At 55.3% G+C, this 15,692-nt stretch overlaps 1 protein-coding gene across 6 annotated transcripts in view; it reads right to left on the bottom strand.

Moving 5' to 3' along the window:
• Nucleotides 1–2,186: 2,186 nt before the first annotated feature.
• The window catches only part of PDGFRB (platelet derived growth factor receptor beta), a 37,555-nt gene continuing 24,049 nt past the window's right edge, over nucleotides 2,187–15,692 (bottom strand). For all 6 annotated transcript variants that reach the window (XM_055429519.2, XM_055429520.2, XM_055429521.2 and 3 more), the window contains 13 exons: nucleotides 14,293–14,387; nucleotides 13,252–13,384; nucleotides 12,619–12,723; nucleotides 12,171–12,281; nucleotides 11,006–11,165; nucleotides 9,804–9,964; nucleotides 9,159–9,277; nucleotides 8,797–8,919; nucleotides 7,923–8,034; nucleotides 7,404–7,503; nucleotides 6,744–6,849; nucleotides 5,651–5,883; nucleotides 2,187–4,220 (listed from right to left, as the gene is read on the bottom strand). In XM_055429519.2, the coding sequence (XP_055285494.2) occupies nucleotides 4,043–4,220; nucleotides 5,651–5,883; nucleotides 6,744–6,849; nucleotides 7,404–7,503; nucleotides 7,923–8,034; nucleotides 8,797–8,919; nucleotides 9,159–9,277; nucleotides 9,804–9,964; nucleotides 11,006–11,165; nucleotides 12,171–12,281; nucleotides 12,619–12,723; nucleotides 13,252–13,384; nucleotides 14,293–14,387 (1,736 nt within the window). In that variant the 3' untranslated portion in view covers nucleotides 2,187–4,042. The remainder of the gene's footprint in view (nucleotides 4,221–5,650; nucleotides 5,884–6,743; nucleotides 6,850–7,403; nucleotides 7,504–7,922; nucleotides 8,035–8,796; nucleotides 8,920–9,158; nucleotides 9,278–9,803; nucleotides 9,965–11,005; nucleotides 11,166–12,170; nucleotides 12,282–12,618; nucleotides 12,724–13,251; nucleotides 13,385–14,292; nucleotides 14,388–15,692) is intronic.

The following is a 15,692-nucleotide window of genomic DNA, read 5'->3' as shown; positions in this document are numbered from 1 at the left end:
TCTAGTGCAGGCATATATTATACAATTGCTTCTATAAAAGTGATTTTAAATGTTTATGAAGCTGAATGAGAAACTGAAATAGAACAGACCTTGTGGAGACAAGGCTCTAAGTCAAAGAAGGAACATTAATGGGGGCTGTGGGGCCCCTCGTCAGCTGAGGGTCAGGGCCCTGGAAGCAAAAGCTTTCAGTCTTTCTCTCTTTTTCCAGGAACAAAGACCCTGGCTGTGAATAGGGTGGCGGAAGAATTGTATAGTCAAGTGGCTCATCGTCTGGGAGGAAAATTCCAGCTCACCGGTTCCCATGGGCCCGTCTGAGTGGTGGGGATGGGAGAGCCACAGGAGCTACAGTTTCCCCATCCTCCAGCCCCCACATCCCCTCTGCACAGGGATGTGTGGGCTCCCAGCCCACCAGATGCTTGTTTATTACATCCACCTAGCCCTCAGAGTCTCTTAGTTCCTTCTCTTAGCTACCTCCCAGCGCTTTCTCCTGGGGACCCACAGCCCCAGAGGTATGGAGTCAGGAGACAGTGGTTGGGACCCAGGCTTCCCTTCGCCCCTCTGAGAGCTGACCCAGGGTTTGGCCAGGCCCAGGTGCCCATCACCTCCCTGCTGTACCAACCTGACCACCTTAGGCAAGTCACCTCAACCTCTCCTGAACTGGTATTCCCTTTGTATGACAGGGACAGGAGCAGCGCTAAGTTTACAGGGTGGATGTGAAGGCAAATGGGAGATGTGTACAGCAACAGGACAGCCCTGGCACAGAGGAACTCTTCAGTAGCCGCACCAGCACGATGTCCTCCCCCCTCTCTCTTAGCTCCATCTACTTCTGGTCTAATCCACCCAAGACCCCATAAGAAGCAGGCCTGAGGTGAAGGAACCGAGGTCCCCTGACCTACAGATGAAGGCTTTCCCAAAGACAAGGATAATCCCCATCTGGAATGTGGCTGTTTATTCTCTTTACAGGGCAGATCCGGGTGTGGCTTATTCATCTCCTACCACAGCCAGGGGACATGGGGCCATGGGATCCGAGGCCAGGACCCCCAGGAGGGTGGGCTCTGTGTGGCCAGGCCCTGCAGCAGCGGAGGTGGGGCAGGGGAGTTTCCCTGGGGGTGGTTCAGCTGCCCCTGAGTTGGCGGCTGGGCCCGTGAGTCAGAGCTGCCCCACGTCTCTGTTCCTCTCCCCACTGGCAGCCACGGCTCCAGACTTCTGGAGGCAGTCCAGGGAGGCCTGTGGTTCCGAAAGGAGGTGCTAGTCCCCAGAAGCAAACTGAGATGCCCCACCCCCAGCTCAGAGAGAGCAAGTAATGGCCGAGGTCACACAGCGAGATGTGACAGGTCTAGAACCCTGGTGCCCCCTCAGCTGACCCATCCCAAAGGACCCAGGCAGGAGGGCCAGGACCTGTGTACTCTGCCCTCTGCCCCAGAAGCACTGTTGCCCTGGCCCCATTCTGCTGCTGGGTCTCCCAGACCTGGGCTGTCCAGTAAAGCCTACAGCCGGTACTGAGCTGGCCCGTGGACACCAAGACGCCTGGCTCATGACAGCCCCACATACCACTAAGCTGCCACAGCCATGAGGGGTGAGTCTGCGCCCCTCTCCCAGCCTGGCAGACTCTGCCCTCAGAGCCACAGCTAGCCCCTGCTTCCCTCCCCTGGCCGTGCTGTGGCCACACTCACCCACATCTTCCTTGCTGCTGCTTCTCTCTCCTTCCTCCTCTCTGCTTCCTCGGGTGCACTGTCTGTCTCCCTGCCCGTACCTGAGACCTGACCACCAGTCACCAGGGCCTGGGATCTGGGCTGTACCGAATGCCTCTTATGAGCCACACCAGCTTGGACCTGGGCCACAGTTTGCAGGGAGGGTGGCCGGCTTAATGGCCAAAGCCAAAGCACATGGCAGGGCAGGCTGGGGGTGGCAGTGGGGCTGAGGGCCCCCACCCAGAACCAAGCACTATGGAGCCAGAAGAGCCTTCTTCTTCCACAACTTGGAAAACCAAAGCCTGAGGTCCAGGTCCCCCAACTACCAGGGAGGGGCGGGGGGGAGTGTGAAAAACCCTGTCTCACAAATGAAGTGGACTTGAACTTAGGGGTCACGTGGGGATCCTACAGCTGGGTGAGCCTGGCTGCCCCACATCACTCCTGCCACCTCTCGGGCCCAGGGACCCACACCTGTGGGACACCACGAAGTCTGTGAGTGAGAAGCACCAGGTTTAATATTAAAATCTTTCTCTTAAAAAAAAGTACACAGGAAAATTTGATGGCGTACAAAATAGCACTTCTGTCATATAAATGTGTGTTAATATGAGTCCTAAAAATACTTGTAAACCTAGGTGATTACATCTTTGGTACCGTAGTGAGAACCCATACCCTCTCCTTGACCAGGCTTTGGGGGTCCCAGGGCAGGGAGGTGCCAACCAACACAGCGGGCTGGTTCCCAGAGTCACTGACCTTCCCTCACCCACCCACCCCCACCCCATCCAGCCCTTCCCCTGCCAGTGGTCCTGGCAGCCCTCACTCCCCAGGCCCCACCATTGCCCACTGGGCTGACAGGCATGAGGTGAGCACCCCTGGGCAGACAAAGCCATCTCCCACGGTTCCTTCCTCAGATTGGGGCAGTTGAAAGGTGGGGAGGCAACCCCCAAAGTACCCACCTCTTGCACCCCCTCCTCAGGAACCCCCTGCAAGGTGTCTTGTCCTCTCACTGTCTGTCAGGTCTGCGGACAGCCCTGGACAATAGGTGCTGGAGTGGTGGGCTGCACCAGGTGGTCCGATTTGCTGCCTGCTTCCTTTGCCCAGGATAGCTCCAGCCAGAGGTCATGTGGGTGGTGAAAGGGATCCCATGGTCTCCCCCCATCCCTTCTGGGCAGTTTCTGGGGGCTTTCTAGGACACTGGCTATCCCTCAGAGCCAAGGCCTGGGTAGCTGGCCTTTGGGGACCTGCCCAGGGCCTGGGGAAGAGGCCCAGTTCCTGAATGCCCGGAAGTGTGTGATGTGTGATCGGAGCCTCCCCAAGCCCCAGCTGATCCCAGGATAGAGGTTTGGAGTGTTTATCTTTGCTTCATCTGGGCAAGTGTACAACCCCTGGAATACTCTAGAATGTTAGTGCTGGGAGGGTACCAGAAGTCAGTGAGTCCAATTGCTCAATTTTCAACAGGGAAAACAGCCCCAGAGAGGGTGAAGGAATCCTCCAAGGTCTCTTAGCAGATCCAATGCCATACTGGTCCACACATGCAGGCACCTGTTGCAAGCATGTCAACACACGCATCAGAGATGTGAGGCTCATCTGGCCCTGGAGACTCTGGTGAGTGGAGTAAGACTGGCAGTGATGAGAAAGAAGATCCCTGGACCCATGGGGCCAGGAAGACATGGACATGGCATGTTATGGGGAGGTGCACCCTAAGTGCCTGGGCCGGGGGCTACAGGCCAGGGTACCCTGTACTTGGCTCAGCCCCCAGCATTAATTAACAGAAGGCCCCAGACCAGCTTGGGCCTGGGAAAGCAAAGACTGGCACTGAGGGCAGGTGGCTTCTGGATGAGGCAACATTGTCCAAGGCCAGGCCCTAGCTCAGCCAGGAGCCGGAGATGCCAGGGTCCCTTCCCCAGCTCTTGGAGAAAAAAGTGCTCTTGGAGAGAGCTGCAGCTCCTTGAGGGGCAGCTGGCTGAAAAGAAGAGAGTTAATCCACCACTTCACGAAACTTGAGGGTTCCATCCTCCATATCTGTCAGGCAGGGTGAGAATCCCAGACTGTGGGTTGTCAAGCCCATCGTTCCCATCCTACAGATGGGGAAACTGAGTCCCCTGGGAGAGCCCTGGCTCAGAGTCACATGGGTGCTCCAGAGGCAGAGGACTGGTCACGGCTCCTCCAGTTCTCTTGCCTCCTATGCTAGCCCCAGGGGTTGGGTATGATGTGCCAGGGGCAGAAGCCTTCTGGAAAGGGACAGCCGACAGGAGCAGCCTGGCTGACGGGAAGCCGGGCCTGGCCAGGCGGTTCAGGGTGCTGGGAGGTAGAGGGAAGCTTCGGGTAGGGCAGGGCAGGGTGGGGGCCAGCCCCTACAGGAAGCTGTCCTCCGCCTCGGCCCGAGGCCCGGGGCAGCTGGAATCCGGCGGCCACTCGGGCTCTGGTTCCACCTGGGAAGCGGGCTGCGGCTCTGGCTCTGGCTCCTCTTGGGGTTCCAGGGGGCTGTCACAGGAGATGGTAGAGGAGGTGTTGACTTCATTCAAGGTGGAGCTAGAGGCGGGGAGGGAGAGTGAGTGAGAGACTGGAGGGAACCTCAGTGAAAGAACAGCATTAACAGAGCTTTCTATCTGCCTGAGCTGGCTGCATGTGCCTTACACACTTTAGCTCACTAAAATCCTTGTAGAGATTACATGAGGCAGGTGTCGTGAGAAAAGTGCAGCTCAGAGAGGTTATGTCATTGCCCTGCATCACACAGTGGCTAAGTATAGGAGTGGGGACTTAGAGCAGATCTGCTACTGCTACTGCTAAGTCACTTCAGTCGTGTCCGACTCTGTGTGACCCCATAGACGGAAGCCCACCAGGCTCCCCCATCCCTGGGATTCTCCAGGCAAGAACACTGGAGTGGGCTGCCATCTCCTTCTCCAATAGAGCAGATCTAGTTGACTCCAAAGTCCACTGCTCACTCATCAGTCTCCATCTCCCACATGCCTGAATGCATAATGACCTCATTCAATCCCCACAACAACCTCCAAATTGAAGTACTCCTACTGTTTTCATTTTGCAGACGAGGCAACTGAGGTTCAGAGAGGAGAAGCAGCTGGTCTGAAGGCTCAGAGCAGCCCCAGTATTCACACCCCAAGCTGTCTGAACTCAGCTGAACTCCTCTGTACACGGGTTGCTTAAAGCCTTGGAGCTTCTCAAACAGGGTGGGGCGGGCCTTCTAGGTCCTGCGTGTGCTCCCAGTGCATGCAGAGAGAGGGGCTCACAGAGAAGGCACCTGGCTGGGTCTCACTGCAGCGAGTGGCAGAGATAGAGCTGGAACCCAGTTTGCAGCCATTTCACCACAGGGTGGATCTTGTTTTGGGTGTAGGTCAGGCCACATGCGGAACATCTAGTCCAGGCAATAGCTGGCTTTCCTCCAAAACCCTCCCCTCATGCTGTAACTTCACATCCCAAGGCAAAAGAAAAGCATGAATTTTCTCCCCAGTCTGAATTTTGGCCTGAACTTCTGTAGACACCTCTGCCTCCCGGTTCCATGCTCCCTGGAGTCCTCAGGGCATGGTGCTGAAGGCCAGATCACAGGGTTGGGGATGACCACAGAGCCATACATGTGGTGCTAGGGATGCGAATTAGATTTTCCTTTTCCCTTCTTAGGGCTAAGTTACAGCTGAGAGAGGGGACAGAGCAGATGGCTGTGGGGGTTCCTTTAAAGGAAACAGATACTTTGCAAATACGTCCCAGGCCATTCTTTCTCTTACCAGCCTGCCATTTCCACCTGAGGTCATCAAAGGACAAATGAGTTCCATTCTTTTTTCTATTCATTGGCAGGAATAAGTACGCAGCTGAGGTAACTCACTTCTAAGCCAAGTCTGATGGCATGAAGGTACAGACTGATGCACACACATACAAAGACACACACGCACGTGTGCACACACACACTATGTGCACTACTGCTTTGGGCTGCAGGTAGGAATAGCTACCTGGCAAGGCTGGGGGAGCCCTCCAGTGGGCCCTCATCAGCAACCTCGGGTTTGGGGTCAGGCAGGGGGATGATGTAGTCATTGTCCCCCTCATTGGGCTGCACAGCAGTATAGAGGACGGAGCTGGTGTCCAGAGGAGACCGGAGGCCATTGGAGCCAGGCAGGCGGGCTTGGGACCGAAGGATGGCTGGGTGGTCGCTCCTCAGAAACTCCTCATCCACCTGCTGGTACTTCTGCTCAGGGGGCAGGAAGAATCCGAGACAGAGGGAGGGTCAGGCCAGAAATGACTTTAGGGATCATCTAACAGGTAGATTCTGAGCCAGCCCCTCCAGCATTATGTAAATAAGGTCCCTGGCGCTCAGAGAGGGAGGAGAATTGCCCAAAGCCACTAAGTTACCCTCCTCCCTGGCCTCTCACCAGACAAGGTGAGCTGAGGGTCACCTGGGGAAGGGTTAGTACTCAGACCAGTACCCGTGACCCTAACTCTTCCCCTGCTTCAGGGGAGACAGGCGTGGGCTCTCTGCTTGCCATGGCCTCCTTCGCTGGGGCCTGTTTCCCTCACTATTGGTCCTGGGGCCGTAAGCAGATGTGGTTGGGAGTGGCTGAGGTAGGGACTGAGGGAAAGGGCGTGTCTGGACAAAGGATACATACATCCCCCTTGCACTAGCTCTGCAGTGGGGCAGGGGAGGGTTTTAAGGCCCCGCTGGCAACATCTGCCTTGTACGAGCCTGCCACAGGGTCTAAGCAGTCAGGCCCTTAGTAGTCATTGCGCCCGGGGTTGTTCAGACTTGGGACGGAGGCCCAGGATTTGGTCTGGTTGCAAAGGCAAGTGGAAGGATGCAGGATGACGAGGCTATAGGCTCCCTGCCTCCAGTTTAAATTAATCAGCTTCCAAGTAGGATTTCACTTTAAGAAATTCTGTGCTGCGAAAATAAACTACACTCATATCCCTTATTAGCACCAACAGGGAAACAGGCCCAGAGAGGGGAAAGGATTGTCCCCAAACACCAGCGTGTCACAGTGAGCCTTGTACCCTGTGTCTGTTTCTGGACTGGTGCTCTCCAGTCCCCAGCCCCACCCTGCCTCAGCGTACCTTTTTGTAGCCCTCACCCAGCAGTCTCTCGAGAAGCAGCACCAGCTGGGAGAAGGGTGGCCGGATCTCGAACTTCTCTTCCCAGCACTTCTGCATGATCTCGTAGCTGGGGAAAGGGGCAGAGGGGTCAGGGCCTCCGGCTCAGGGCCGGCTGCCTCCCAGGACAAAGTGAGGACTAAACAGACAGAAGTGGGAGGGGAGGAGAGGACGAGTCTCCCCTTTACTGCTCCGGCATGTTCCCTTGAGAAGCCCTTCCTTCACCTTCAGTTCAGCGCTTCCATGGGGTTGACCGCACCTTGGTGAGCACATGACTGGGTCTGGCCAGTAGGGGTTCATCCCCTCAGCTCAGTGGCTGGTTCTGGATGGGCCTGTGACCCCAGCAGAGCCCTTGACAGCCACCTCTGGGCCTTTTGCTGCAACTGTGGTGAAAGCAGTCAGGCCGAAGCCATTTGGATGGTGCCAGCCTGAAAGTAAGGCCAACAGGAAGGAGAACAGAACCCCAGGGTAGAACAAGAGACTGTGGATGATGTCTGTGAACAACTGGATCCGGCTAAACCTAATTTTTCTACATCTCTGAACTAATCTATTTTTGTCTTAAGCTGGTAAAGTTGGGTATGTATTGTCTGCACCCCAAAATATCTTCCCAGATGCTCCACTCACATCTCATCAGAGGCGTGGGCAGGCTGGGCCATGCGGTAGCCCCTCTTGATGGCGTTGTAGAACTGTTCGTTCATGGGCAGCTCTGGGTACGGGGTGCCACCTGTTAGGGAGCACAGACAAGAGACACAGGCTTGGGGGTGCTGGGAAAGTGGCAGGAATCCCCTCTTCCAGGACAGGGAGAGGCACACCAGCCCAGGCATCGGTGAACGTATCGTGGCTTTGGCACTGGGGAATGGGGGCTCCCTCACAGGCTCTGGACACAGACTGAATCCCTCCCCGGAATCAGAACCAGGGAATACCAGAGTCACGCTTCTTGACGTCACTGTCCAAGTCCATCTATACTGAGATGCAGAGGTAAGGGGATCCAGACGGCAATACACTTGCCGAGGTCACACAGTATCAAGAAAAGAGCAGAGCTTCTGAGCCCTGTCCCACCGCCCCCCTAGGATGGAGGAGTGGGCACTCAGGGGGGACTCTGTGCTGTGTGTGGGTGAGCGCTGGAGCACGAAGGAAGCATACCCAGGGTGAAGATCTCCCAGAGCAGGATACCAAAGGACCACACATCGCTCAAGGTAGTGTAGAGGCTGTTGAAGATGCTCTCAGGGGCCATCCACTTCAGAGGCAGGAAGGTCTGTGCGAGGGCAGAGGCTGCTGAGTGCAAGGAGGGGCTGAGCCCCACTCTGCACTTGGGAGGCAGGAGGAGGCCCGGCCCCACCTCAGCTGTTTCTCACTTCCTGGTCCCCCAGGGCCCTTCACTGCTGACACACGGTTCCCACACCCATCCCAATGCTGGTTAGTCAGAGGATCAGGAGGCTGAGTTTCTCTTCTCACAAGCTGGGGACACAGCAACCCCTATCTGTGAGGAAGAGCCCCAGGGTCTGAGACTCTTTGGGGAGCAGGATCCCTTTCCTGACCCCAGTAGAGGCCCCTGTTGGGGGAGGCAGGGATATGCACAGGTGTCACCCAGCTCTCATCCTCGCTGCCTTACGTCTCTGGAGCCTAGTATCCCTCCAGTTCTGTCCCTGTGTGGAAAGTGGGGACGTGAGTGTGAGGCAGCATGGTCACCTTTTATCCAAGTACCACCTGCCACGCACTCATCTGGGCTTCTTCCTCTGCCTGCCATCACTGCTGAGAAGCACATGTGGCCTGCTCCCTATCCATTCCCCCAGAACCTTTACAGCTGGCCCCTTGGCCCCTGCCATGCCCAGCAAATCTGAGCCCTTGGCCCACCCCACAGGCCTGGGCATCTCACCCCCACCCCTCCCCATGCACAGCTGTGGCTCCCCTTCCTGTCCCTACACACAGGGCCAGGCAGGCAGAGCCCACGGGGACCCTGTCCTGACTTCCCATGAGCCAAAGCCATGTGAACCATGATGACGGTGAAGGCACTCACGCTGCCCTTGGAGATGTAGTTCGAGTCCCGCATGATGTCACGAGCCAGGCCAAAGTCGCAGATCTTGACCAGCTTGCCCTCACAGATGAGCACATTCCTGGCTGCCAGGTCTCGGTGGACGCACTGGGGACAGAGGGGATGGGAGCTGAGACTGTGGGGCAGTTGTGGGGAAAGGCTCTCCAGCTCAAGGGCTTTATGAAAAATACATGGCTGGTCAGGTGTGAGGGGCCACCAGGTGTGAGGCATTGGCCATCCTCAGCCACCAGGGGGATGCTGTATGGGTCACGTACTTGGAGGACCCTGGCTGGTCAGGGGACCCCCCCTCCCTAGGGCCCCCCTCTGGTCACTGTGACTACACATACATTCTTGGAGGCCAGGAACTCCATGCCATTGGCCACCTGGTAGCTGAAGCCCACAAGATCCGTGTAGCTAAGCACTGGGGACTCGTTGATCAAAGTCACCCGGCAAGTCCTCTCAGGAGCTAGAGAAGAGCAGAAGGACATCTTGAGTCTCCCCAGGGCCACAGAACCCTGGCTCGAAGAGGCTGGATGGCCCAGAAAGGAGACTCCTGATCCTCTAAGGCTTCCCCCAAAGGAAAACAATTTCCAAATATCTCTTAAATTCTCCGACTTCCAGAAAAAAATTTGGCTTTAGCCCTGGGCCACTTTTGCTCAGCCTGGCCTGCCTGTTCCTCAGGGCACTAGTCAGCCTGGGGCCTGCTCTGAGCAGACCACTCTTTCCTGAGGCCCCAGCAGGTCAAGTATCCCCTCCAACCCAAGCTCCTCTCCTCCCTGAAGGCTGTGTGCACATTTCTTGACCCAGAAACAGGGGTTGATATTGGGGTTCCACCACACAGCAGCTTTGGGCAAGTGGCAGGCCTCAGTTTCTACATCTATGAAATGGGCACAAGGCCACCTTCCTGGCAGGGTTGTTGCCAGACTGGGTGGAGGAAAGGGTTTGCAAAGAATGCATGACAACACAGGTGTGAGGACCCTGTGTGCACCCACCAGAGGGGACGTAGTTATCGTAAGGAGCCATGTAGTTGGAGGACTCAATGTCTGCGTATTTGACATCTCCTTTCATGTCCAGCATGGGCACATAGTCCACCGATTCGTCCTTGCTCATGTCCATGTAGCCACCATCGCTCTCGCCAGGCAGTGACACGTGGCTGGGGGCAGAGGAGCATCACAGAGGCAGTAGCACAGGCTCTCCCCGCGCATCCCCCTCCTGCCCCTCTGCTCACCACTGGGGCCAGAAAGGCCCTGTCCCTTATGCATCTCTTCTCTCCCTCACTCAAGCACCCTCCACTCACAATCCATCACAATACGAACGACCATGTAGTAAGCCCTTCCAGCCAACCTCAGACCCATCCTGAGCTGGGCACTGGGGCTGCCAAGATGACGTTAAGACCTAGCTTGTGTCCTCAGAGAACTCATGCCCAGAGCGACTCCAGTACCCAAAGACAAGGGTCACAGGAAGGACACTGTCCAGCCATGAGGCCCTGCAAGTGGGCAGTGAATCACCTTAATGCCTCTGCCTGCAGCATCAGCTCTCCAGAGAGCTGTGGAATGAAGTACACATGTGTCTCTAGGGGGAGAAAAAAGACTGGAAGGAAACCAATCAAAATGTTGAAGAGAACATGGATGAATTTTAATGTCTTTTAATGCTATTCTTAACTGACTCTTGCCTCTGAAATTGACAAGTATTGCTTTTGCAATCAGTGAAAGAGAAAAGAAATGTTATTTTTGGACAAGAGGAAGAAAGAGGATAGTTACCCTGGAGGCAGTGGAGAGACTGCTCTGTGGAGGAGGGGGAAGGCTGCAGCAAGGGAGGAGTAGAGTGGAGAGTGCTACAGCGAGGGTCAACCTGGAACGGGAGGGCCCCAGGGGCTCCCCGTTGATGGAGAGACAATGATGTGTGTTTGGTGAGAGGTCGAAGGGGTCACATCTGCAGAGTGCTCAGTGCAGGGCCTGGCACACCTCCTACCATCAGCAGGTGGCAGCTACCATCATCACCACTGTTATTGTCATGCCCAGCTCTGGGGTGGCCGAGGGGGCCAGGCTGCAGGCTGGCTGGTGAAACAGGTGAAACCTGGCTCTAGCAGCGGCTCTGCCCACCCTGGCCTCAGCTTCCTGTCCTGGACAAGGAGGGGTGAGCAGGTGCCCCTCAGGGCTCCCCACCGACTCAGGCCCCAGCCTCCCTGCGGTACCTGGGCAGAGGGAGCCCGACGGGCAGGGCGTTGCTGTAGAGCTCGGCGCTGGGCGGGCGGCGCTTGTCCGAGCAGCGCTGCAGGAAGGTGTGCTTGTTGCGGTGCAGGTAGTCCACCAGGTCGCCATAGCGGCAGTACTCGGTGATGATGTAGATGGGCCCTGCAGAAGGACAGGCTCAGGGACAGTCCCAGGGCAGGGGGTGCGGGTGGGGTCAGGCTTCCGGTCAGAGCCATGAGGCTGACGACAGGCTGCGTGTGGGACAGCAAACAGGCTCAGGCCCCAGACAAACCTGGATTTTCCTGGCTGTGAGCAAGGCAGTCTCCCTGAGCCTTACTATCCTCACCTAGCAAATGGGGCTAGTAATACCCACTCCAAAGCATCTGATGAGTATTCATGAGGTAATGCCTTTGGTTAGCTCAGCTCAGTGCTTGGCAAACTGCAAGCACAGGGTTAGCTGTTGTTGATGAAGCTGAATTTTGAGCGCAGGATATAAAGCAAACAAAGGCAACTGATTATTACCAGGTTACTGTTTAAATTCAAACACAATGCATTGGCTTGGCAGTTTGAAGATACTGGTGGAATCAAACATTTTGACATGTGTGACCACTGCAGACATAAATTGGTCTACGCACATAGTGTACTTCTGTATTTTGTTTTGGTTGCACAATACTGAGGAAAATCCCAAATCTCACAATAAGCAGCTGCAAATAGTGATAACTTTTTTTTGTGTGTGTGTGTGGCCTAACTTGTAATCAGAGTTTCAAATAAACACACTCAGCTGGAGAGACCTTACTTATTCTACGTTCCGAGTGAAAGCAGCTCTCAGGGAGCAAGCTGGTTGGTGGTCTCCAGAGGAAGGGCTCGTTTCAATGTCTCATGAGCTGTTACTTATTACCCTTTTTAAAATCGATTGTGAAAAGTTTCAAATGTCAGAGGACTCCTTGATTTGGAAACTGCTAGGAATGGTGACCTGAAGGAGGTGATGTGATTTTGTGACTTGCTAATCCGACACACCTCTGGCTCTGTGACGTGAGGGCACTGGACTGGGTAGGCATGGGCCCTCCAGTGGGAGTGTCCTGTTGTCCTTGGACTGAGGAGGGGGCAGGGAGGGGCCAGGCCTTGACCACTGGCACTTTCCCAGAATTCTCTGGGAGTGGGTTGTACCTCCTTTAGTGCAGGCCCCCAGCAGGTTGACCACATTCAGGTGGGGCCCAAGGTGACTCATGATCTTCAGCTCCGACATGAGGGCTTGCTTCTCACTGCTGCGGGCTGTGGCTGAGGGAGAGAGAGGACCTCAGGCCTGGCCCAGGCACAGAGGCCTCAGTTGAGCCTGTTCTGGCTCATCTGCCCCAGTCTGTGCTGTTACACCCATGTGGTCAAGGGTGGTGAGGACCCACAGGCAGGAGAAAGGAAAGAGGGTGCGCAGGGGGCTCCTGGAGGAGGGGGCAGGGTGAGGAAGCCTCTTTCCCAAAGTAGAATTGGGAGTGCTGCTGGCAGTGGTATGCCTGTACTTCTGTGCCCAGAGAGTCCGCACAAGGCCTGCGCTGGGAGTGCCTGAATGTGCAGGGGAGGTAGGGGTGAGGGGAGAGAGGGGTGGGCTCCCAGGACTCACATTTCAGCATCTTGACAGCCACTTTCATGGTAGCCTGAGAATGGCTCAGGCCGTGAGCCGTGGCCTCCACCACCTGCCCAAAGGCCCCGGAGCCCAGGGTGCGGCCTGGGAAAGAGATGATCTCTCAGCTGCTGACCCACGAAGAATCTCAACATGTACGTTCTCTAAGGTCAAGTTAGACATCCCTCAAGCCACCCTGGACTTAAAGTGTTTCTCCCATGAAGGCTCCTAAAATCACAGTGCTTTACGGTCCTTCCTGGTCTCACCCAAGTCCTGCCTGCTTTCTGGCCTCTCTTTAGTCCTTTGAAAACCTCTCCCGCAGAGGGGAGCACAGGTTCTCTGTACCCTCTCAGCCTCTCCAGCTGGACTAGGCACAGGCCTGGCACACATTAATACTTCCTCTCTCTCCACAAAGGGGTTTCATCTCACAGCATCTCTGGATCATAGAACATAAAGGCTAGAGGGTCTCAAGGGAATCATCTTACCCCCATTGTACAGAGGGTAGGGCCAGAGAAGGCAAGACATCAGCCCCAGGTCTCAAGCCAATCATGGCAAGGCTGGGCCCAGATGTCAGACAGTGCTCCCACCCGCCTCAAGTCCCCACACTGCCACTTGAGGCCTCCTTGGACTGACCGAGCACAAGCTGGTCCCTTGGCAGCTCCCAGGTGGAGTCGTAGGGCAGCTGCATAGGGTCCACATAGATGTACTCGTGGCCGTCAGAGCTTACAGATTCAATCACTTTCCATCGGATTTCGTAGCGTGGCTTCTGCAGGACCAAGATCAGGGATGGATCATCAGAGGGGGACCACTAGGTCCAGCTCCTTATGAAACAGATGAGGCAAGAAAAACTGAAGCCCAGAAAAGATTATCTGAAGTCATACAGTAGATCTAGAGTCATACAGCAAGTTATCAATAGAGCCAAGGCCTTTATGGGCTCCATGGGAACAGATGTAAGGAGGAGGTGGCTGAGAAGCAGCTGACAGCTGAGCGGCAGGCTCATTAGAACCTCCTCACCAGCTTCCTCAGCTGCTCCTCGGATGGGAATAGAGGAGCACGTAGCCCTGGAAAGTGACACGAGGCAGGGACATTCTACTCGATGTGGATGGCCCCTCCCCATGCCGGGTCAGTCACAGTGGGAATATCAGAAAGATATAACCTTAGAATGTTGAAATCATAGGATGCTGGGATCACAGGATTGGAATCTTAGAATGACAGAATCGAGTGCAGCAATCCTATGGTACAATCATGGAATGGTGAAACCACAGAACAGACCATTGAAATGACAGATTAGCAGGATTAGAATGCCTTTCAGTAAAATCCTAGGAGTGTGGGTGGGAGTTGGAAGAATGCTGCAACCCAGGCAGTCCACCTTGAAGGTCTTGTGCCCTGTAGCTGGGATGGACAGGCATGATGCCCAAGAAGGATGCTGGGTGGGGAGTGGGGTGCACAGCAGAGTCGGAGCACTCCAAATGGTCTGGACCAGGCCCATGTTGGTCCAGGCTGCTGGAGTTGGAGGTAGCTCAGACACCTCGCATCACTTTACATCATTTTATCACCTGAGCTCCATGCTGGGCCCCAGACATGGCCAGATCCTGCAGCACTAGAGGATGGCAGAGGTCCATGCAAAAAAAATGGTGTGCCACTCTGAACCCATTAGGCAAAGGCAGGGCTTACCTTCTGCCAGAGCACGATGAGGATAATGAGGGAGATGATTGTGAGCACCACCAAGGCCAGGATGGCAGAGATCACCACCACCTTGAAGGGCAGGGCTGGACACAGAGACGAGAGATGCTTATGAACAAACAGGGCATTTGGCAGCTCCCCTCCCTGCAATCTACCTTGGTACCACAAAAACCTCTCTGCCCATCCTGCCCGGAATGGAACCTGCCCCATCCCCCCTTTGGCCTATGATGTCAGACCTTCAGCCTTTCCCTTCTGGGCCACACCTCCAGCCTCACCCTAAATACTCCATGCCCTACAGTAACTCCCCCTGGATCACCACTGGACTCCATATCCCCTCAGCCCTTTCCAGGGTCAATCTGGCCTGTCTGCCACAGGTCCAGATTGAATACAAGCTCCTGAGAGCAGGGCTGTGGTTTACCTCTCCTCTGAATCTATGCCCTCATGGGGGCTTGCCACAGCTAGGAAGGAGGCCAGTGGATACAATAACAACTTCCACAGCCTGAGGCATACAGACTCCAGAAAGGAGCCTGTTTCCTCCCCCCGAAGTGATGGCAATCATACAGCAGGCTGAGGAAGGGGCCAGGAGACAGGAATAACCATACAGGGCCAACTCTGGGCCCAGCAAACCCTGAGTCTCCTCTACCCTCAACACCTCAGCCTCTTTGCTGAACATAGCCGCTTCTTCCCACTCCCTCCACATTCAGCCAGACCCTCATCACCCCTGTCCTGCCCCTCTGGCCACCCATGAAGTTCCTTGGGAACTCCCTCTCTCCTCCCCTGTCCCCCACAGGCCCTTTTCTGCTCCCTAGAGAGCTCTAGGGAGACTACATCTTCTAGGGAGCTATCTCTGAGCAAAAAGAGGGGACTTCACCCAGCCATGACAGTTCCCTGTGGGGCGGTACGTGGCTTCCCCTTCAGATGGCACACAAAAGCTTTACTTCTGCCTAGCTCAGAGTTGGTTGGTAGGTGCCCACTTGCTCAGGAATATGAATGTATGTGTGGGAAAGTGAATGAGATAAGGCATTAAAACCTCCACTCATCCCACCACAGGGCAGGGGAAGGCAGGTCTGTGTAAAGAAGTATCTGCTTATACAAGCCCAAAGACCTACCTAAGTGCCACTATAAGTGTGTCCAAAACACCTTGTACAACCTTCATAGCTCTGCTCACACTGGCTTCTGGCTTCTCTTATAGTCCCCTCCCCTTTACCTCCTCCCCCAACCCCTAAATACATACATACTCTGTTCTCCAACCACGTTGATACATACATACTCTGTTCTCCAACCACGTTGATTTCCTTTAATTGCTCTGAATTCACTTTGCCTCTGGGCTTTAAGCAGGCTGTTCCCTCTGACTGGAGCACCATTCCTCACTAGGCTAACTCCTAGTTATC

This window comes from Moschus berezovskii, chromosome 8 (assembly GCF_049115385.1).
Source record: "Moschus berezovskii isolate FMDL1 chromosome 8, NW_MosBer_1.0, whole genome shotgun sequence".
NCBI classification, from domain to species: domain Eukaryota; kingdom Metazoa; phylum Chordata; class Mammalia; order Artiodactyla; family Moschidae; genus Moschus; species Moschus berezovskii.
Note: the sequence above shows the minus strand (reverse complement) of the source record. Positions and strands in the feature narration are given on the sequence as shown.